This window comes from Mus caroli, chromosome 7, assembly GCF_900094665.2.
Source record: "Mus caroli chromosome 7, CAROLI_EIJ_v1.1, whole genome shotgun sequence".
Lineage (NCBI taxonomy): Eukaryota > Metazoa > Chordata > Mammalia > Rodentia > Muridae > Mus > Mus caroli.
In genome coordinates, this window is record NC_034576.1 from 122,179,224 (window position 1) to 122,203,104 (window position 23,881).

The following is a 23,881-nucleotide window of genomic DNA, read 5'->3' on the forward strand; positions in this document are numbered from 1 at the left end:
GGAAGGAAGGAAGGAAGGAAGAAAGAAAGAGAGAGAGAGAAAGAAAGAAAGAAAGAAAGAAAGAAAGAAAGAAAGAAAGAGAAAGAAAGAAAGAAAGAAAGAAAGAGAAAGAAAGAAAGAAAGAAAGAAAGAAAGAAAGAAAGAAGGGGGAAGGGAGGAAGGAAGGAAGGAAAGAAAGAGAGAGAGGGGGAAGGGAGGGAGGGAGGGAGGAAGAAAGAAAGAAAGAAAGAAAGAAAGAGAAAGAAAGAAAGAAAGAGAAAGAAAGAAAGAAAGAAAGAAAGAAAGAAAGAAAGAAAGAAAGAAGTAAAGGCTTTTTAGAATTTAATGTAAATGAAAACACCTCATACCCAAACTTATGGGACACAATGACAGCAGTGGTAGGAGGAAAACTCATAGCTCTAAGTGGCTCCAAAAAGAAACTGAAGAGAGCTTACACTAGCAGCTTGACTGCATACCCGAAAGCTCTAGAACAACAACAACAACAACAACAACAACAACAACAAAACCAAAAAAACAAAAAGCAAATACACTCAAGAGGAGTAGAGGGCAGGAAATAATCAAACCAAATAGAAACAAAAAGAACTAAAGAATCAACAAAACCAGGAGCTGGTTCTTTGAGAAAATCAGCAACATAGATAAACCCTTATCCAAACTAACTAGAGGGCAGAGAGAGAGAGAGTATCCAAATTAACAAAATCAGAAATGAAAAGGGAGACATAACAACGAAGTATATCTTAAAATAACTATTCTGTTTGTTGAATATCAACAGTTGAAAATACTGAAATCATGTTCTAAAAAAAGAAAAAAAAGGCACGTGGGGGGTGGGGTAGCTGAGCAAGCCGGGGTAGTGTTCTTTCAATGGTTTCTACTTCAGTTCCTGCCCCTAGGTTCTTGCTTGAGTTTCTACCCTGACTACCTTCAAAGATGGACCATGAGTTGGAGGTGTAAGCCTAATAAGCACTCTCATCCTACAAGCTGCTTTGGTCAATGTTCTATCACAGCAACAGAAAGCAAAAAAGGATGTCAACCTACAGGGGAGGAATGCTTGATATCTTCTTGCTTCCTGGATACTAATCTTAATGCACTTCGAGCAGGTAAAGGAATATGTACTAAAGTCTGTGGTGAGGGTGTGGCCACATCTCTCTTATCACGTCCATCCAAGGGGTGGAACAATCCATAAACAAGTAGTCCTGGAAGTCTCTCTCTCTGATCACTCTTTTCAAGTAACTGGGTAGGAGACATTCTTCCCCTGAAGACCTAACCATCTTATATCTTTTGAGTTTGTCCCTCCATGAAAGCAGCATCCTAAGACCATCTAGGTCCATGTCCTACGGAAGAGAGCCTATTTAACTTTCTTCTTTCCCTTTCTGAAGCACTCTTCTTCTTCTATTAGCAACAGGGCTTGTGGATGTTACAGTGGCTGTAGCTCAGGACAGATAAGCAATAAGTGCTGGGTACGTATACTCTTGCTTTGGCTGTACTGGGTCAGAACAGTATGTTTTCTAAAGGAAATGACTTAGGCATTACCATTTTAGTAATAAAGGGGGTTGATGGACATGGGTTGCTCTAGGTTTGCCAAATTTCTCTGCATTGAAATTTGGTGTTCTTTCATAAGAAGATCATTTGTCATAAGTCAGGACGTAACAGTGCTAAATTCCTATCCTCTCCTGGAAAAAACCCAATGAAATGTAACAAATCCTTCTCAGCAACAGTAAGGTTGATGATAAGAGGTGGCTGTTGTCTTAGCATTCACCTGCCTTTACCATGCCTAGCCTACTTCTCTTTATGTCACTTGTCTGACTTCTGTAGGTAATTGAAACACTGACTGTTACTATAACATCACTGGTATTCACTTGCCATTCTTGTTTGTGTATTTATCCTTTCTCACTGTGAGACCTCGGTGGGGAGGTAGTCTGGTACCAAGCATTATCTTAGCACCATTGTCATTCCACTAGTCTTTCACCCTGCTCATAGCTGAGAAATATTAGCCATTTCTACTACTGGGCTGTCTATGAGATCTTTGGGGGCATAGTCTAGAAATTTCAACACTGTAAATACATCTATGTTATGTAACTCATTGCCAATATTTACCTTGAGGTTATCTGGCAGCTCAGCCCTGCCAGCATACCCAGGATTCATGGTGATGAAGACAGCACAGGTTGGGTTCAGTGAGAGCTCAGTGCCTTCAAAGATGAACCTCTTCAACTTCCTGATAATGGCTTGCTGGATGCTGAGAATCTGTTGGGCTACCACCGACAGTACTTCCACCTGTGCAGAGAATACCCAGCTAAGGTGTGCTCTGACAGTGTGCCCCCCTCACCCAGCAAGAAAGGACCTCAGCCACCTGAGAACTACAGCTTTATATTCCAAATGAGGACCATGATTAGGGCTTTGGTAAAGAAAAGGAAAAGTGGTGTGTGTGTGTGTGTGTGTGTGTGTGTGTGTGTGTATTGTGTCAGCATCCACTAGGGGCAAACTCATGCTTATGCTTCTGAATTTCACTCTCTATCTAAATAGAATCAATTACCCACTCTTCTGTAATGTGGTTTTAAAATAGTTTCACTTTTTTGTGATATATTTTTTAAAGATTTATTTATTTTATATATATGAATACACTGTAGCTGTCTTCAGACACACCAGAAGAGGGCATCAGATCCATTATGGATGGTTGTGAGCCACCATGTGGTTGAACTCAGGACCTCTGGAAGAGCAGTCAGTGCTTTTAATCGCTGAGCCATCTCTCCAGCCCATGATATGGATTTTTTTGAAACCTACTTTAGACTTCCATCATATTTTGTTTGTTTCATTTAAATTTTATTCTTTTTATTGGATTGAAACTATTTAAGAAGCAAGATAATTTCTTACTCATCCTTGCCTCATGAACTCATGCAGTTATTGGCATGCATTAACCCCAGATAACTTCTGAACAAGTCAATGGATGGATATGATAGGAAGATTTGGTGTGTTTAAAATACACCTGCTGTCTCCTTGTGGCTCTTTATGTTTAGTGTATTAAGTACCAACTCCTTGCAAGGGCCATACAGAAGACACAGACTTTATTCCTAACTAAGAGTTGATGAGCCCAGAAAAAGACCCTTCATGTCCAATCCCTCTATCATGCCTCCTAGAAGGAGTGTTACCTCAATCCTGTTGAATTCATCAAAACAGGCCCATGCTCCAGCTTGGGCCAGCCCCTTGAAGAACTTGCCCATGGCTTTGTAATCCAAGCCATCAGAACAATTGAAGACCACACACTAGAAAGAGGGAAGATTCAGAATTAGTTTCCTCATAGCTGAGTAACCAGAACCAGAAGCCAGGATCAAGGCTCCTCTTTCATTCTACCAAATGCACTAGGGCCCTACTTTGCCTGTTAGGCTAAATAACCTTGAATTTCATACTTATGTGGTCCAGAGAGTGGAGTGATAGGAAGAAAAGGGTAGAGATGGGGGTGTGGGCTGACTTCCATACCTGCTTGGCCAAAGCTTTAGCCAGATCTTTGGTGGTTTCTGTCTTGCCTGTCCCAGCTGGACCCTCTGGAGCACCTCCAAGGTTCAGCTTCAAAGCTCCCATTAGGGTCCTGAAAGGGAAAAAACATCCAGCAGCTTAGTGTGTAAGTCCTGAGACCCAAGACGCTGGGTTTTGCTTTGTTTATTTTGAATTCTACAAATAGGTAGATGTCCCCTTCAATTGTATGATCAATGCATCACCTGTGTAAGAAGTTGGTTGGGTTCAGCATTGTGATCTCTGAGCCCCACACAGTGTTTGGTGCATGGCAGGGGACACCTACACACAGTTGCCTGAAAGAATGACTGAATGGGTAATACAATACTTGGATTTAAATGAACCAAATAGAAATGAAAAAACACTCCAATCCTACATTCCAAAGCTCATCAACACGGATGGAGTGGAGACAACGGATGGTATGCATCTCATTGGGTTATGACCTGAGCTTGGGGACTATATTTTGATTCATCTCGTATCCTCAGTGGAAAGAACACAGTACCTGGCAGGTGCAAGACAGATGTTAGAAAGAATGATGTGGAAACTGATCCCAAAGTCCTTGGTATGAGTCTCTATAACTTCAGTAACACAGTAACTTGTTATTTTCTGAACTTGTTTCTCCAGCCCTAATTAGATTTGGGGTGGACTGATGTTACACATAGTGCAAAGGGACCATCAACACATGACTATTCGTCATGACTGAGCTAATAATAATGTGTGGTGGTTAGGATGTTTGATAAATGAGTAGATTATGGTTGTTTCCAGCACAGGGTGGGGGGATATGAATGGTTAGATCAGATGATGGACTTTGTTCTACTGTTATAATCACTATCATGTGTATCATTTATAATATGCTGAAGATCTAAAGGCTGTGCAATAGAATGGATCTCCAAAAGGAGATCTCCATGCTGGATGATGAGATGAGTGAGTGATGAATTAAATAACAAATCACAGAAAACAGGGGATGGATAGTAAATGGGCAAATGAATGGACAGTACTCAGTTCTCAAAATATGTACAAGTATAAAAGGAGGTGGGGCAGGGTAAGTGCCTTAAGCCATCAAGGAAGTCCACATGGAAACTATGCTGGATTCACTCAAATCAGAATGGCTGTCATCAAGAAACACAACAACAAATGCTAGCAGAGACTAATGTGGAAGGATAGGAGAATTTAGCATTTGTACAATATTGGAACTGAAGCCTATGCGCCTCAGAGATATTTGCACATCCACGTTTACCATGATACTATTTATAGAACATAGTTAGAAATCAGCCTTGTTGTCCACCAATAGATGAAGAGATTTAAAAATATGTGGTATATATAACAAAACAGAATTTTATTTGGCCATAAGTAAGAATGAGGTTTTGTTATTGGTAGGAAAATGAAAGGAACTGGAAGCTATCATGTTTTGCAATGTAAACCAGATTCAGAGAAAACAAATACCATATTGTCTCCTGTGTGTGGAATTTAGACATTTAAGTAGAAAAGGGACTACTTAGGAAGAGAGGGCTCAGAAGAGATTGTTGGAACAACAAGACAAGGTGTTCATAAACATAGTATATTCTTGTATGAAAATATAACAAAGCCTATTGTATTCTATAATTAATATGTGCTAATCAAAAGAAAACACATGATTGAAAAATTTTAAAGAATCTTAAAGAATAATACTTTGAAGTAATAGTCTGTAATCTGTACTAGAAGGAAAATTACAAAAGCAAAGAAAAATCCAAGCATTAACAAAATTGGAAAGTTAACAAAACTCAGGGACCTAATACTAGGAATTGAAAAGAAAGTGGCCAAGCACTGGCTAAGAGAATCTACTTGTCTCTATTAGACTGGGGTTATTGGTTTTATTTTCTTGCAGTGCTGGGAATGGAATCCCAGGCCTAGCCTGCTTGCTAGTCAAACTCTCTCTCTTATAGCCACGTCCCTGGCCTTGCTTGCCTGTGTCTTGACCTTTGTGGTCTATCCTATGTCCGTGGACTCTCCTGGCACCATCTTGAGTTTTGTTATTGCTGACTTTTCTGCTTAAGCACCATGTGACTATCTCACTCACACACCAGTGTTCTGCTAACCAGTTCCAATACATTAGTCCATACTGGGATTCCCACTGGGTTGCCATTTCCATCCAATTCCATACCCCTTTGTAGTTAGTGCTAACGACTAAGAGCAAACTTCTGAAATGTGAGTTTGAAACAGAGAGAGTAAGGAACCCAAGATCCCATGACCTTCCTGCCCAGTGCCTTTCCTTCCTGAATTCTCTCCTTGTCCTTTTTGCTTGGGGCTCCAGAGTTTACCTGTAGCAGCGGTCTGTGAGAGGAGTGATCACTAGCCGGGGAGAGTTTCCCAGGTACTCGTAGCCATACAAGGCTTCTGTGGTTATCATTTGCACATGAACGTTGTTTTCCATCCAATAGTATCGTAGCTGTGAAATCCACTGGAAGTCATTTAGACTGTTGATATGATCATGCTTCAGTTTGGCCACCACATCACGAGCTAATGGGACACCACGCAGAGACACACACATATACACACAGGGAGTCATCAGGATTATTTGTCCCCATGGACTTGTCAGTTAGAGGAAGATGCTATTAAGGTCCCCAGTCTCCACACTGTTTCAGGTTCCAATATCTTTCTGGCCTACTTCCAGTCTACATGTAGTAGAAGCTCTAACAACCTGGACTTTGATTTTTTTTTTCCCAAGAAAGACTGAGCTGCCTTCTCTTGGGGAGTAAAAGGTACTGCATGTATACATTTTGAAATCAGATTGCCTGGTATAGTGGTTAATACCAACTGTTAACCTGACTGGGTCTAGAATTACCAAGTTTCTGAGCATGCTTAAAAAGATTTTCTAGGTTAGGTTAACTGATGTTGAGGTTAAATATGAATGGCACCATTCCTTGGAATGGGTCCTGTCCTGGGCTGAATTTTTTAAAAAAGAACTCTAGCTCAGTACCAGTGTTTGCTGCTCTCTGCTTCTTGGATGTGGAGGTAGTGTGGCCAGATGCTACACATTCCTGCTGCTGTATGTTCCCCACCATGGAGGTCTGAACTTTCAAACTGCCAGAATAAACACTTCCTCTCTTCAGTTCTTTGACCAGGTATTTTGTTGTAGCAGTGAGAAAAATAACTGATACACCTAGGTTCAAATACTGCTTTTTAAAAACAAATTGCTCAGTTTCCCTGTGTCTTGGTCAGACAATCTGTATGATATAGTATCTTATATCACCTGCAATGGTTTTGAGGACTGTGGTGGTTTGAATATGCTTGGCCCATGGGAAGTGGCACTATTAGGGGATGTGGCATTATTGAAGGAGATGTGGCTTTGTTAAAGAAAGTGTGTCACTGTGGAGGTGGGGCTTTGAGGTCTCCATGCTCTGTGGAAAGAGACCCTTCTACTGGCTGTCTGCAGAAGACAGTCTCCTTCTGCCTACCTTCAGATCAAGATATAGAACTCTCCGGTCCTCCAGCATTATGTCTGCCTGCCCAATGCCACACTTCCCACCATGATGTTAATGGACTAAACCTCTGAAACTGTAGCGTCAATTAAATAATTGTCCTTTTTAAGAGTTGGTCTCGTCACAGCATTGGAACCTTAACTAAGACCAGGACTAAACATAACTGTGTGTTTGGGCAAACAGTGAGTGTGAGGGAGGGAGAGCACCTGAGACAACTGCCAACATATAAAAATATTATATAAATGTGACTTAATGTAACTATTCTGAAGCTCATGGGGGTAAGGGCGGGACAGACCCAGAGGCTTTGCACCCTGAATGCTCACACATCTCCAATATGACCTTTGGGACCTCATCCAGGCTTCTAGGACACCCGAGGACAATGATATCATCTTAACCTGAGACAGCATGGGAAAGTATCCAATGAATTCATGGTTAGAAAGTCTTTTCTTCCAGCCCTAGGAACCAACTAGGTAATATATTTCTAGGCTTCTTTCTCCCTCTCAAAGGATTTCAAGGCTAACTTACTTACAGTGATGATCCCTGGAGTCAAAGAGTAGCTACAGGCTTATAAAAATCACTAACTGGCTTTTATGTGCTAATGAGATGACAGTTGAGATCTCTGAGCTAGTCTGCATGAGGGACCAGCTTGGAGTTGTCTTCACCCTGCAGTGTGTATGCAAATACATGTATATGATTTTTGTTATGTTATTTATATGTATGTAAATACATACATGTTTGTGAACCTAGCCACTTAAGGAGATGCTGGGCTATAATCATGTCTGCCTTCCTTACTTCTACCAGGTGGGTATTTGGCCATGTGTGAAGAACAGATTCTCCTTCCTCTTTCTCTGACTTTATAGGCATTGCTCTGCCTGAAATCAGGCTGAAATGAGCACTAGTCCCAAGGGAATAGATACTATGACAAATTAGTTAGCTGGTATATGAGAAAGAAAGACCTTGTTCCTAGGCAACCAGCCTGGTCCATCCCTGGTTTCCTTGGTGATGATAGAGTCAGGGTGTGGAGGTGGTTTATTTTACATAAAGACCCCACTTCCTCCTCATCTTCCTCCTCTGTTTTCTTTTTGTTTAAAGAAGAGCAGAAAGGCATAGTCTCTCACCACCTCCCCCTGCACTGCCACGAATTTCCAGGCCTTTGAGTGTGGAAGCAGAGGGAGGAACCTTTGTCACTTCCAAATGCAGTATCTCCTAACAACTGGCTCTTAACCTAGGAAATGTTTATGAGAATGAAAACGTATAAACACTTAGCACACAACTCAGCACCTGGTGAATATTCAGCATCAGGAGCTGTGTTTAACCACAGGAAATCATTCCCCAAGCTGGTGCCTCTCAGAGACGAGAGTCCTGCTTAGTGCATGGCTGTGATGGGAGAGGCTTTGGCACTGGGCTCTTCTCAGCACTCTCCTTATCTCAGATGGACTGGGGAGCCCCGAGTCATCCTATTTAGGAGAATCAAGAGACGTGCCCAGCCAGCCACCATTCCTGGACTGAGCAATGCCAAGAGTCTGCATTCTTACCATGGACATCGATGACAGTGAGGGCTCCCAGAGTGAGCCTCGCCCCACTGGTCAGCTTCCCTCGAACCAGCTCAACGATCTGTGCGATCTGGTCATTGCTCTTTTGCAGAAAGTCCTGGTAGGGACACAGGAAGAAACATTCAAAGTGGACTCTCCTCCAGCCATGCCAATGCCCGCCTTGGGGGTTGACATCATATACCCTCCAGTGGTCCAAGCCTGATCTGGATGTCATTCCTCAAACCATCCTTTTCTCCATCCCATACTTGAGCCTCAAAATGAATCTTGTGCGAATTGAAAGAGGCCATACTACCACTTCTGTTTTATTTTTATAACATTGTGGGAAAGGCAGAAATATAGAGGCCAGAATGTGCAATTGCAAATGCTTGGAGTAAAGAAAAACTAACTGTGAGGGAGGAAAGACATTTGGGGCGATGAAGAGCTGTCCTTCATCTTGGACACAACTGTGCTTACATGATTGCATGTATTTGTCAAAACACAGAACTATGTGTTGAAATGGCTGAGTTTTACTATGATACCGTGTCAGATCAAATGAGACACAGGGAACAGAACATGCTGGTTCAGAACATTACCTATGAGTCACAGCACCTGGGTAGCTGAGGCAGGAGGGGAATAGCCTGGGCTACACAGGGAGGCACTATCTCATTAAAATTAAGATGAAGAAGAAGAGGAGGAGGGAGGGAGGGGGAGGAGGAAGAGGAGGAAAAAACAAAACACAGCATATAACCCTAGACAGAGTCCTGGCCTTGGGCAGAGTCTAAGCCTAGGACAAAGCTAAGCATTTAATAGGGCAACTGATTAAACTGGCAAAGTTAAAAGGTCTATAGACATTAATATATCAATGTCGATCATCGTACTTTGGTTATCCCTTATGGTCATATCTGAGGAAATCCAGGTGAAGAGTATATGAGAATTCTTTGAATTATTTTGCGACATTATATATAAGTCCGATATTTCAAAAATGAATAGGCTATAAAGTAAAAAGTGCATCTTAAAAAATAAGTAAAAAGGGGGGGGGACCACCACTTCCAGCACTGTGCTTTGGATCCTGTGAGGCTGTCCGAGTGTGTGAAATCTGTATTGTTACAACTCAGCCAGAAAGCTCTCCTGACGGCTGAGACAGCGTTTGAGAAGCATGGGCACAATGTCTGATATGAGTAAGGCTCCCAGTGAATAGTGATGCTATTGTTAGCAATAGCGTGCCCAGCATGCAGAAACGCAGACATTCCTAATGCCATCATTGGCCATGAACTGCTGTCTGATGCTGTGGAGATGCCTCCACAGTGCTCCAAAACTCCCCTCCCCACCCCACGGCTGTTCTCCAAGCCAGGCTGCGGAAACATGTCAAGGATCTGAGACTCCTCGCTTCTTGTCAGTCAGGTTAGTTATGGATTCAAGCAGACTCAGCCTTTACAGATACAAGAGACAAAGCATTCTCAGGCTTAGACAGTGCTGATGGTGGTGTTGCAACATATTTTCAGGCCTTTTATCAATATGCCAAGTAATTATGTTCCCAAATGTTAAACTGAAGGGTTATATTAGTGGATTTTGTGTAAACTATATAGTTTCAATTTGGAACTTATACATAGCACAAGATAGGATTGTAATCTATAATACTCTGTAAGTTGAGGCAGTGGAAGGACTTGGAAAAGAAGACAAAATCAATCCGTTAATTTTTCATGCAATACTGTCAGTGGTGATGTATACAGATTTCCTGTTCACATAAACCTGTCAAAACTTGAATTTCTATTGCTTTTGTGTGGAATGGTATTGGAAATATTAAAGCAATGTTTTAAAAGACTGCTGCAATGCACCATGCCTTTCCTACCTCTTTCCAGGACTGGGGATGGAGCCCGGGCTTTGTGTATGCCAGGCAAATGCATTACTACCAAACTATGCCACACTCTACTGTGTTCTTCATCCTTAGAGCTTAGCACATTCTAATTCCTCTCTCTGGAACAATATCTCTTGTATTTTCTACTTGACCAGTTGTCACTCATAGTTCAGATCCCTTTTAGACAATGATTTTATGGGAAATCATCCCAATACTAGTCCCTCTCTGATTTCCTCTCTCCTCCTACACCTCTTGCATCTCTGTTACTTCTTTATCACAGCTCTAAGCCAGTGGCCCTCTCTTCTTAAGGATTTACTTATTTAATTTATGTATGTGTGTGCACTGTAGCTGTCTTCAGACACACCAGAAGAGGGCATTGGGTCCTATTATAGATGGTTCTGAGCCACTATGTGGTTGCTTGGAATTGAACTCAGGATCTCTGGAAGAGCAGTCAGTTCTCTTAACCACTGAGCCATCTCTCCAGCCCAACCAGTGCTCATTTAACCCCCTTAGTCAACTGATCATAAATCCATGGAAACAGTGGCAGTATGATTATCTTACTTATCTCTAGTTACTTTTGCCTAGTAGCAATCTCAGCACAAAGCAAATACCAAACCAATATTTATTAAATGAATAAATGGATTATGGACAGATGGGTGAAGGGAATGAGGAATAGATAGCTGAAATAATGGACATTATGTGGGTAGATGTATGAGTGGATGGATAGATGGATAGACAAACAGATAGACAGATGGGTGGATAGATGGATACACACACACACACACACACACACACACACACACATATATATATATATATATATATATATATATATATATATATATATGTAGATAGATATAGAAAGAAAGACAGACAGACAGACAGACAGACAGATAGAAAATAGGTAGGTGAGTAAGTGGGTGGGTGGATGGATGATGGATAGGCTGAATGAATAGATAGACAGACATGAGGAAGAAGTGTATATATATATATATATATATATATATATATATACACATGGATACATAAATGGGTAGGCAGATAGATGGTTATTTTTGTTATGATGGTTACAGTACCAGATTCCTGTAGAAGACTATGTAGGTGTGTGTGTGTGTGTGTGTGTGTGTGTGTGTGTGTGTGTGTGTGTGTGATGAAAAACTTCCTCTCTGTTTCCTATCCACAAGTCAAAGAAACAAACTGGAACATAGACATGCAGTTACAAAAGTCAGACATTGTCTATTTCTGAAGTTTGGAATTATGTTATGAATGAGGCCTGCAACCCATGTGTTAGGCTCCAGTCACATTGATTTCCATAAAATTTTAACTTTTGCTAGGTACCAATCTTTTAATTTTGATTATCTATGCAAATCATAGTAAATTAAGATATATTTTGGTCCACAGTCAAGATTCCATAGGCAAATATCAGGGGTCTGGTGAGGTAATCATGGGAAATTATCTATGGTTACAAGTGGAGTTGCTTTTCATTCATTGAGCATATATTTACTGAGCACCTATGCGTGCTAGGAATTGCATTAAGTCTTGGAGCTATAACTCAACAGAACAAGCATGTTATATCTTCCTTATTGAGGTCACAGACTAACATCTAAGCACTGATGGATTCACTAGCATCTGTTTGCAATATGATAATCCCTTGCATTTTACAGAGAAGATGGCTGACACTTGGGTTGGTAATTGCTCATGGTCACATAACCAACAAGTAAACTTAAAGCACTGGCAGCAACTAGAAATGCATGTTTGGATCTGAGGATATGCAGTCATGGAATTGCACCAGGTCTCACAGAGAAAGCAGGAGTGAGATCTGGGGATGGACTTGTTTGGGATTGAGAGTCACTGAGAAGGAAGAAGTAGCATAAAAAGAGGCAAACGGTGACCTTCTAGCCCTGGGAGAAGAACTGTTGGAAAGTTTGTTAGGTAGCCCCTGGAATCAAAAGCTAGAAAGACTCAGCATCTTGTAGTTCAGAATGTCTACATAGGAAAAACCATGAGGTTAGTGCTGTAGGCTCCCAGGAGATCCAGATTTCCCACTTCACTGTCTCCATGTGAACTCTGGTATCTGTGGTCCCTATTCTAAATGACCCAAATGGTTACTCTATCCTAGTTCATGTTGGTTCCCCTCTGCTAGCTTTAAGGTGTGCTCACTTACTGTAAGGGTGTCTTCAACTAGGGCTTCAGACACTTCTCTGGTCCAAAAGATGGAGGACACACAGATAACTACCTGGCCTGGCCACTCCAAGACCCAGGCATTACGAGGGACCTGGGAAAGAGCAATGGGGATTACCATAGAATCAGTTCTTTATGTGTGGTTTAAACTGACTTTCTACAAGTAGCACCCTTCCCACCACACACACGCTTCATCCAGACAGTAAAACCAGAATCATCTTCTGTTATCCTCAAAGTTACTCTGTAGACCAAACTGGCCTTTGTTTCCAGAATACTGGGATTAAAGGTGTGTGCCACCAAACTGCCATGCTTGGGATTACTGATTTATGTCTTTGCCCTTCAAATTTGTGAAAAAACAAAACAAAACAAAACAATTCCAACTCTGCATGATATCATAGTTTCAAGACTGATCATATATATACACATATATATATAATTAAATATTTTATATATGGTCATATACAGACAGTACTCACACCTCCCTTTTTAATGACTATAATATTGTGTTGCTGTGTCATGATTTTCTTAGCCAAGTCCTCTTCCCCTAACTTCTGTTCTAAAACTAAAGATTAGGGTGCAGTCCCATTATCACAAATACTAGACATGGTGGAGCAAGCCTGTAATCTGAGCACTTGGGAGTTGAAAGTAGGAGGATTAGAAGTTCAAGGATGTCCTTGGCTGCATAGTGAGTTTGAAGCCTGCTTGGGCTCCATGAGATCTTGTGGATCAAGTCTGCTTAAGATGTAAATAGCCCTATCAGAACAGAATTTGAACACAACGATGCTTCTCATTTATATATTGTCTACGCTGCCTTTGTACTGCAAGAGTAGCATTAGATACTAAAGCAAGAGTGTGGCCTGCAGGTGGAAGAGTTCACTTGGTTTTATAGAAAAATTACAGATGCCTGATTGTTAACTCCACACTGGTAGCTCTTGCTCTATAATTCAGAATTTGACATAGAAAATGGAATTCATGTATAATTTGAAACCTACCATGGGGGACAACAGGGTTGGTCTGAGAACCTTTGGGTAAGGCATTAGTTGAACATGTCTGTTTGGCAGAAGGGGCCTTACAATTGGGTAGGGCCTGGAAATAAGACACACACTTAAAGAGGGGAGAAAACTCAGACACTGCCAAGATGAGCCTGGCTGGGGGCTCTCTGCTAAAGATTTGTCACACAGGTTATTTTTCTCTTCGCCTTTGTACCATGCTTGTTCCAGTAAAGTTCTTGGGCTCTTAGAGTTCCAGTCACTGGAGATCCAAGTGAATCTGTACCTGAAAGGGGCGCTAAATCGACCTTGAGCCATCTGCTCCATGGGACAAGAAGTAAATGCACCCCCATTCACTCCAATAATCAAAAAGGCTCCAGCTAACTTTTCTCTTCTATCACCTGTGTCTACCAGCAAACGTCATCAGAAAACTGTTCACTGCTCCAAGATTTCCAGATAAAAGGACCAGAGGCTCAGAGAGGTCGGTTTCAGCAGTAGGCAAAAGGTCCAGTTGAGTGGACTCATCCAATGTATTTCCCCAAAGCTTCTTTTCTAGCCCCAGTGCCTTGGCACAGTCTGTTAATTCCTTTTTACCTGGACATAAGCTTCAATCCCATTTTCAATAACTTGCCGCATGCTGGCCAGCATCACCTGCTCCACCTGCTGCAGCCACTTCTCCACCATGCCCTGTGGGGAAGTACAAACAGTGAGAGGCAGCAACTGTTAATCAAAGCTAGGCAGGGACTGTAAGAGGAGCCCAAATTTCTCTCTGGAAAAGGCTGGCACAGGATAAAGGGATTGCTTGGTCTTCAAGCCAGTGTTCTTTCGCTGATTGCTTTATGCTTCCTTACAGCTGTCTAGGAAGTATGTGTCTCCTCTAGAAACATTTAACTCACATTTCCTTCATGGCATCTCCTCAAACCAACAGCTTTTTAGGAGGCAAATGAAATCCCTATTCCAATTAATAAAATAAACTTCTCCTTTTAACTGATATATTTTAAACCTTCCATGTTTGCATGTGTGTCCGTGCATAGGTATGTACATGTAAGTGCAGGATCTTGTGGAGACCAGAGGCATGGCATCCTTGGGAATGGAGAAAGAGGCAGGTTTAAGTTGATCAACAGGGGTTCTAGGGACTGAACTTGGGTCATCTGCATGAGCAGTACACGTTCTTAAGTGCTACTCTGTTCCATGGGAAGGGTTTATGGCTTAGAGTCATGACATCCACTGTAACCTCAGCACCCAGGAAGCTGAAGCAAGAGAATCTCAAACTCGAGGCTAGCTTGGGCTATATAAATAGTGAGAACACTACCACCCTGCCCCACCCTCAAAGCATGTACATATGAAAAGCTAGGTAAGGTGATGGGCTATTTCTCATTGATTCTGTTGTTTGACCGAGTCATTGTTTACCTGGGTTTTGAAAGTGTCACCAGGTCACCTGCAATATGATTTCTGCTACCGAATCAACTTTGTGCCAGCCCTCCCGACGAGTTTTAGTTGTCCCATGGCCTCCAGTATAATCCTCATCTTAGAAATGGGTAACTGAGGCCCAGAAAGATGGAGTAACTTTTCAAAATGACTTAGTTATTAGGTTACAAAACTCAAATGTTCCACACCCCAAACTAGAGCCCAAAAGCTTGACCCAGGGAACCCCTCCCTCCAGTTTGCTCCGCTGTGGAGAAACCATACAGGGAGATTATTACCTTGGCTTTCACTGGGTAGATTGTCTGTATGAATGGAACAGTTTCTTTTTCTGAGCTGATCATGCCCTTGATTTCCAGATTGTTTGTAAACTCCAGCTTGGCAATTCCTTCGAAGCACTTCTTCAAGTGTGGCTGTACTCGGAGTGGGTCCTTTGTCTCTGACAAAATCTCCAGGAGCTCATCATTTGACAGGAAGAAGAACCTATTTCAAAGCAAAGAGCATATGGTCACAGGGCACTCTTCCCCGGGCTCGAATTTCCAACAAGGGGATGCTTCTGGCCAGTGTATCTCACCATGTGATCACTCAAGGTCTTTCTAGGCTTAGCTCCTCTCCTCCATCATCCTGATGCACAAAAGGGGAAGATCATTTTAACTCAGAGAGGGAGAGAAAGGTTGAGGGTGGGTATGTAAGAGCTCAGTGCTATTGGGACTGGAATGATCGCTTGGTTCTCAGCAATGCTTATATATTTCAGGATTGCCTGAGGAGCTCCTATGAACTTCAATGCCAAGGTCTCAACACCTAGAGAGTCCCATATATCTGCTCTCTGGCAAGGTCTGGGGAAATCTGTAATGTGTTAAATCCCATGCAGTGTTAAGAAGCTCTGGATGAGAGGAGAGAAATTGGTCTTCTTCTCTAGATATGCCAGAAAATAAAAGTAGAAATCAAGACACGTGTGAAGTAGATTATATACTTGCATGAAAATGCCCTTATGTAATCCAGTACTGTGGAGAAAAATAGAGTGTTTGTAATGAACCTATGTGCAGGCAGAGGCCTCTTCTGTCTTTAAGTTGAGGTGGTAGCCACTTCCCTGATTGCTCAGTCTCAAAAGACACAAAATCAAAAATGTTCAAGGCATAAACCTCTTTTTTTGTGAACCCAAGACTGAAAATTCTATAAAGAAGGGGCCCACGGGATTATGGTCTTAATACATGGATTACAAATTGTCCACAGTGTTTGCTCAAGACCATAGAGTCAACCCCAAGTTAAGGGGAACAACTGATTTTGACATCTCTTGACTCTAGGCTGCTTCTGTGTCTTGTTTTGGCTAGCAGAATCTATTGAACATTGGCATGTGCAAGTTCCACGCCTTAGGCACAAGGAAACCTTGTCACTGACACTCTTTCTGCTCTTAGGAACCCAGCAACCATGTGAACAAGCTTAACTAACCTTCCCAGGGCCCTACCAACAGGAATCCAACCACCCAGCAAATGATTAGGATCAACTGCCAGTTGATTGTAGTTACGTTGAGTAAGCTTCAGACAGTAGAACCATTCAGTTAGGTACAGCCCAATGTGCCAATATACCATGCAATTGTGAGCTAAATAGATTGCTGTTGTATGCTTCTAAGTTTTGGAGTGTTTGTTACATAGCACAACAAACTGATTCACTATTGGCAGAATTGAGAAATTATGGAGAGTTTTTGGCTGACTAAATAATCAGTACCTAAAATAAGATGCTAGTTCCTACCATTCCTAAGTAATATTCAAATGGGTGATTTCTATTTGTTTGTGTTACCTCTATTATATGGAAGGCCCAAAGACAGAGTAATAATCATTTAGCATTCTGTATTTTTCAGGTAACATTAATTTATGTGACTGTCACCAATGGATCAAAGTATTCAGTAAGAATGTTTGATTTTAGTCTACAAAAATGCAAAGGCCCTTGAGATATTTGTGTGGTTATGCGTATTTAACTTAGGTAGAAAAGTAGCTCAAAGAGATTAAATAATTGACTATCACATGCAGACTTCTTAGGTTTGAACTGCAGTTTGGTCATCGATCAGTTTTATCTCTCTCTAGGGGAGATCTTTGTTTTCTCACTTATAAAGTCAAGTAGTGATGATCTCAATGTTACAGGATTCTAAAGATTACCTGAGTATAAAGCACTCATCGTGCTGTCCTGGCACAAGGTGCAAACGCTGTATTAGTATTGACTATCCGTGTTCTTACTAGGAATGGCAGCAAAATGCTAGAATTAAAGGCCAGGGGGCTGAAGAGGCAGCTCAGTGGTTAAGCATGTACTCTTGTAGCAGACTTGCCTGTAACTCCACCTCTAAAGGATCTAGTGCCCTCTTCTGGCCAGTGTGGAAATGTGCACTCATGTGCATGCTCCTAAATATGACAGATATACACATATAAATACAATCAAATCTTAAAAAATATTGATGAAAGCCCAAACCTCAGACTTCCAGAGTTTAATCTTGTCTCAGTATTGTACTTCCAAGTTACAGCTCCCTTGTTCAGGTTGTCCAATGCAGAAGCCATTGCCACAAGTGGTTATTTATGTTATAAATAGTATTAAATAAATTAATACTTTGCTTTCTGAGACTCTTTAAAATGTGGTAGTCTAGAGAGATGGCTCAGCAGTTAATGGCACTGGCTGTTCTCCCAAAGAACCTGCATTCAATTTCCAGCATCCATGTGGAAGCACACAATTGTACCAGGATCCGACACCCTCTTCTGGCCTCCTTGGGCACCAGGCATGTAAGTGGTACATATATATATATATATGCAGACAAAACACCCATGCACATAAAACAAAAATAAAAATAAAAATAACGTTCAATGGCTATGTGTGGCTAATGGCACCTTATAAGACAGAACAAATACAGAATATTTGGCTCATTGAGAAAAAAAAATCTATCAGAGAATACTGTGTTGAACAGATACCAAAGGAATTTCTCCCACAAGACAAACAAAACCATCACCACCATAACTATTAAATCCTATACATTTTTTTTTTTTTTTTGTGGAAAGTAGAAAACTAACTTTGGCTCCATATAAAGCTACACTATAATTTTATGATGTTGTCTTTTGAGAAAAAGTCTCATGTAGCCTTAGTTGGCCTTCACCTTTGTAGCTGAGAATGCCCTTGAACTCTTGGCTGTCCTGCCTCCATCTCCCAAGTATGAGATTTTAGGCATGAAACCTTACATCCAAATTAAGTTGAACTTGACATAGACAGATGTTTAGGAGTGATCACTCAGCAGTAGCCCTCTAAACCCACATTGACTATTATGTAGATCATTAACATTTGAGGGAAAATACAGCCAAATATTTATAAAATTACTGTACCAGGATCTATAAATGTTAATGTTCAAAAAATTAGCTGATGTTTCTCAAACATTTCTATTTTACATGGAGCCCACTGATCTGCACAGAAAACCTAAGAACTAGGAGCTATTAGTATTATTATATCTCAGCTTCAGACTGGAGAACCCAAAGTTGCTGAAGGTCTTTAAATGAGTAAGTAGAAAAGCTTGGATCCCAAGGGAGATCTCTTTTTCTCTAGGTCTTAATTATGATTACTGTGCCTCATTAATCGATAGAAATTGGCTAAATAAAGATGTAACCCATGCAGAGTCCATTTAGCTTCCCTCTAGGCGATGGCTACTGAGGCATGTTAATTCCTAGATGCCAACTCTAGGGAACAGGGAAGCAGGAATGAATTAGAATCCAGATCTAACATGAAAAATGTAACTCCACCTACATATGAGCTCAAAGGGTTGGTTCAAATGAAAGAGCAATCTTAGATACCTGGGGAAAAAGAGCCTCTTCTTCTCCAGGTAGTCGTTTAGCCCCCGCTGGATGTCTTCCAATAGAACATTGGCTTCCTGAAGTTTCTCAGTCATTCTTGGCTGGTCAGCTGCCACCATTACCCTTGTATCATTTACCTAGATTACACACACAGACACACGAAAATCATTATGTATACTCAAAGTTCTGAGATTGGTCATGGTAATGATTTCATGACCAACCTACCAACTGGTGATACTGCTGACACTATCATCCACTGCTCAATGTTCTAGTCCCACAGGGGTGACTGCTCACTGAGCATGCTTCCATTCCTTCAATCATGGTTGTCTGGGTAGAGGTTGGGCAACATCAACTAAGTGAATAAATTTCATCTGAACATTTTGGGGGTCTAAAATACAGACCATGATATTCTGTTTTGGCCTGTGAGGAACCCTTGATCAAGGAGCTTTGGGGCAATGTAAGGATTACTTCTTGCCAAGCTATTCTGTGGCAGAGCAGACCACTCTACAGGGAAAGCCCCAAGTGGGCATGGAAAGAGGAGAGCAGGCAAGTGTATAAAAAGAGTGCTTGTGGGTGCTGGAGGGTATTCTTGGCTCTTTATTGGTCCTTGGGGGGTGGGGGAGCTGGAGGCTCTTCTGTCCTTGCAGTCTATCCAATAGTCTTGCTCAGCCTAAACTTAATGGGTTTCTATAACTTGCAACCAAAGAAAGTAAACTAACATGAAGTCTGCTCCACTGGCTGGGCCATATAACCCCTTCCCCATACCTTACCCCTATAATCCAGACCACAGGTAAGCCATGCAGATACACTCCTTTGAGATAAATTCTCTGATCATGTACTATGCAATTAAAGGGAAAAGATAAAGGGGAGAGACACCTTACACATGGTGAAAAGTATCCTTCAAGACTTGGTTCTAACATCACCTGCTCTGGAAGTCTCCTTGGCACTCCCAGGCAACCACATTGCTCCTTATAGTTTACACACTGTTAACATATACCACACCTTGTGTTTATTTGAGCCCATGCTCCTCATGACACTGAGTTGTAAGAAAGTGAAAATCATGTTCTTCTCAGGTATTTTCTGACTTCTAAGATCACATCTGAGTCATCATTGGTACCAAAAACCCATTAAAATAACCAAGCATCAATATAGATCACTATTTGAAATCTAAAAGAATTCCCAACCTATAAAAAAGTTACTGCATTGCACTGTAACAAAGTCTTCTAATGAGCAAACAATGCAAGCTGCTAAGAGCTTTCTCCAGGGAGGTAAAATTTCAAAACTGTTCTCCTTTCCATATCCCATATTTCCATATTTGAAGCTTTAATAAATTAAAACAATGATATAAAATATCAAATAAAAAATCCAATTTACTTGCTTTCAAGGGATGGAGATACAATGTATCTGCTAGTGCATGCTAACAGCCCGTTGGTGAGACACAAGAAATAGAACTCACCGCCTGGGCCATGAGTGATTTCCAGTAAGTATCCACAAGGGTAAATTTCTTGCCCTCTTCTGGCATCTGGGCTATGATATCTTCAGAGCTGAAGATCGGTTCCAGGTACAACCAAGTTACTTGGCATTTTAACCAGGCATCCAAATTTTCTTGTACCCGAACTAGCTTTTCTTCCCATTTCTGTGAATTTAGCATCCCACATCTGAATCAGTAACCTGCCAGTCTTCAGCATTCCCCAGTGAAAGAGCTTGCAGGTGGATGGATGCATGCATTCAATCACTCACTCGTTTAACAAACACTGGAGTGTACAGGAAACATGGATATAATGAAACAAAGAGTCTTTTACCTTGTAGGCTCACATTTTAGTTAGACAGATAACAATAATAGAGCTTATTTTTTTGATACGTGATGGCCAGGTGAACCACCTTATGAGATACTAACAAATCTATGTGGGTTGGAGAGATAGCAATATTAATAAAGTTCTTACATCTATGACAGAACCCAGGTTTAAAAACAAAACTAAAACTAAAACAGAAAACTGGGTGTGGTGGCATATGCTTGGAATCCCAGTGCTGAAGAGATGGAGACAAGCAGATATCTGGGGTTCACTGGCCAATCAGGCCAACCTTTTGTCTCAAAACCAAAAGCAACAGTAAGACTGTTGGTGCCCAAAACTGTCCTGTAAGTTCCACACCTCTCTCTCCCCCCCCCTCTCTCTCCCCCTCCTTCCCCTCTCTTTTCTCTTCTCTCTCCTCTCTTCTCTCTCCTCTCCCCCCTCTGTCTCCTCTTCCCCCTCTTCTCTCCCCCCTCTCCCCCCTCTCTCTTCTCCCCCCTCTCTCTTCTCCCCCCTCTCCCCCTTCTCTCCCCTATCCCCCTCTCTCCCTCCCCTCTCCACCTCCTCTCCTCTCTTCTCTTCTCCCTCTCTCTTTCTCTCTCTCTTCACACATATCACACAATAAAATGAAGTTATTAACAAGCCCCATATTTACTGTAAACACAATAGTTCAAATAGCCTCCTAAGTTCACACAACTGACAGTACAGGCAGAACAAGAATACAAACCCAGAGGTCTGGACCCAAGAGGCCTATGCCAGTTTCTCATTTTCTTTTGTGCTCTACCCCTAAGACATTACTCCCTACTCTGACCTATTCTGCTTCTACAAAACAATGGAGGCTAAATTCCTACCACCATGTGGCCCATATTCTAAACCACTAGATCTAGATACTCTAAGATACTTGGAAAGTATCTTTCAGTTTGGCACGTTCAAGCCTCGTCTACTCTTTCAGAAGACTGCTGCAGAGGCTTGGCAGGTCATGAGCCTGATTACATCATTATTGCCCTCAGTCTTGCATCCATCCATTCATGGAAAGGGAAGTTTATATTTTCATTGAATTAGACCCACTCCTCTTTAGGAACTGAGACCTAAAGGATGCAGTGGCTATTTTCTTACCCGACACTCTGCTTCTATTGGCTTGATGAACACGGAACCACACATAGTCTGGGTCTTTATCACATGATCATCGAGTATTAATTGAATGTCATCAACTGCACACAAGATGCTGGTATCCTGCAAATAAAGATGCCCCTCAAAGTCAAAACCATGAGACCTGCTTGCTTCTCCCATCCCATTATCCATGCTGATTCTAGAAGGTTCCAGAAACCCTTACAGTATAGAGCCCCCACTCCAGGGAGACAGGTATCTATGTCTCATGTGAGATTGTCTTACCAGAAAATATTTATTTATTTATTTAAAGACAGGATCTCAATATAGTAATTCCTGCTTCAGTCTTGGAAGCACAAGTGTACACCTGCCTCACATTGGTTATTAAAAATACTTATTGTCAGTGGGGCAGGAGCAATGGGGCATGCCTGCTATCCTAGGACTCTGAAGGCTGATGCTAAAGGCACAGTGAGTTTGACACCAGGCTGGGATACTTTGTAAGATCCTGCCTTAATAAACAAAACAAAATAAAATAAAAACAAAAGAAACAAAAATTATTGTCTTGACTCCTTAAGTCCTTAAGCAGAAATCAACTTAACCCAGAGCTGTACCTAGAGTCTGTTGGGGCTGGGGGAGCCTTTGTCCTCTTCCCTGCGTTTCTGCCTCTCTGGGCTCTTGCCTTCCTGGTTCTTTCAGGGAGCATCAGCTTCTAATTCAATGGATAAGGCCTGGACTCCTGCATTGCACAGCTGATTCACAGAGGCTTTTGTAGGTTTTTTTTTTTTTTAAATAAATTTTTAAAAATATTTTCTATTTCAACTCATGGGTTCTTTTTAAATGTCTGCTAACAGACAGGACACACTTACTAAGTTATTTACGTGTAATTCCTTCATAAGCAAAGCATTGTTTGCTTGTTTTGTTGTGTGTAAAGGTCCCATAATAAAAGTAGATGGACATGGAAATGTCTGTTTTATACATTTGGTGAGTTCCATTTTGCTAGCACATAAGGGCACTGTGTCTCCAGATCCAGCTCCTGTGGAAGGCATTCCCCCCCACCCCCCCGAGTGTTTGTGGCAGATACACTGCTAATAGTCATTACACAGCTAATACACAGCAAACCCGGTCATTGTTGCTCTGAGTTCACTTCCTTTAAGCCTGCAGACACAGATGTAGATGCAGATATGGATGATGTAAATGTAGATATGGACTAAATATGGCTTGGAATATATTCTGTCTTTTCTAAGTGTGTCTACATAGACAAGCTATTCTCATAGCCTGGCATCATTACAGTCATTTTGCTATTGCTCCTTATTGATGGCTACTTCTGTCATAAACTTAGAGGAGATGGATCAGGGATAGTGGGCCTGTCCATAGGCCTGTAGCTGAATTCTTCAGCACATCCCAGCAATCTCTAGAGCAGTGTCTGATCCAATAAGAACACACAGCTCACAGCTCCAAGTTTATGGAACCCATGAGACCTGGCCTTGTTGGGAGATACCCAGTAATGAACTCATTTGCCTCCCATTCTCTTGCCTCAGATTGTCTCATGGATGGTTCTTATCCAAGGGTTAAACCAAGACCATCAAAATCAAAGGAAGAAAGAAGTCAAGTCACAGGAGGATGGTGTATGGCTCAGAGGGAAAGGAAGTGCTCAGATTTCCAGGGTTTTGGTTCTACTCTGAATATTTGAAAAATGGAGTACTAGAAATGTGGCTAAGTGTTAGAGAACTTTCCTAACATGAATAAGGTCCTGACCTCAGTCTCCAGTACTATGGAAAAGCAGACCAGAAGGGCGAGTGCAGATGCTCAGGCACTCAAAGGGTAGAAGAGCAGGGGAAAAATCAATTGATTTTTTTTTTAATCCTCCCAAATGATTCTGCTGCACAGCTATCATTTGAGACACTGGGTTAAGGGACAATGGGCTGCAGTGACTATCTACTTGCACCCTCCAAAATTTACTGAGCACCAGTCTCCATATCTACCCTACACTTTGTCACAAGAGCAAACTAGACTTTGGGGTTACAAACTCATATGCTATCTATCAATAAACACTGTAAAAAATAAGGAAATCCACACCCTTAGTAGTTCAAACTGGTGTGTCTGGGCATTTGCTAGACCTGGAGAACCTCAGGCTCCATTCTAGTGTCCATGAATCAGTTTAAAGAGAACCCAAAGGAATTCTTGTATTTAGCATCTAGTAAGTAGAGTATGCTGTTGTCACCTTCAGA

The 23,881-nt window shown here is 41.5% G+C and overlaps 1 protein-coding gene across 1 annotated transcript in view; it reads right to left on the reverse strand.

The window, feature by feature from the left end:
• Positions 1–23,881, reverse strand: part of Dnah3 (dynein axonemal heavy chain 3) — a 163,931-nt gene that overhangs the window by 95,570 nt on the left and 44,480 nt on the right. Inside the window, exons 21-31 of the mRNA XM_021168736.2 lie at positions 21,663–21,779; positions 20,213–20,392; positions 18,757–18,893; positions 15,220–15,421; positions 14,111–14,203; positions 12,511–12,621; positions 8,495–8,609; positions 5,799–5,997; positions 3,469–3,577; positions 3,141–3,254; positions 2,092–2,268 (exon numbers count right to left, since the gene is read on the reverse strand). Coding sequence (XP_021024395.1) covers positions 2,092–2,268; positions 3,141–3,254; positions 3,469–3,577; positions 5,799–5,997; positions 8,495–8,609; positions 12,511–12,621; positions 14,111–14,203; positions 15,220–15,421; positions 18,757–18,893; positions 20,213–20,392; positions 21,663–21,779 — 1,554 coding nt within the window. The remainder of the gene's footprint in view (positions 1–2,091; positions 2,269–3,140; positions 3,255–3,468; positions 3,578–5,798; positions 5,998–8,494; positions 8,610–12,510; positions 12,622–14,110; positions 14,204–15,219; positions 15,422–18,756; positions 18,894–20,212; positions 20,393–21,662; positions 21,780–23,881) is intronic.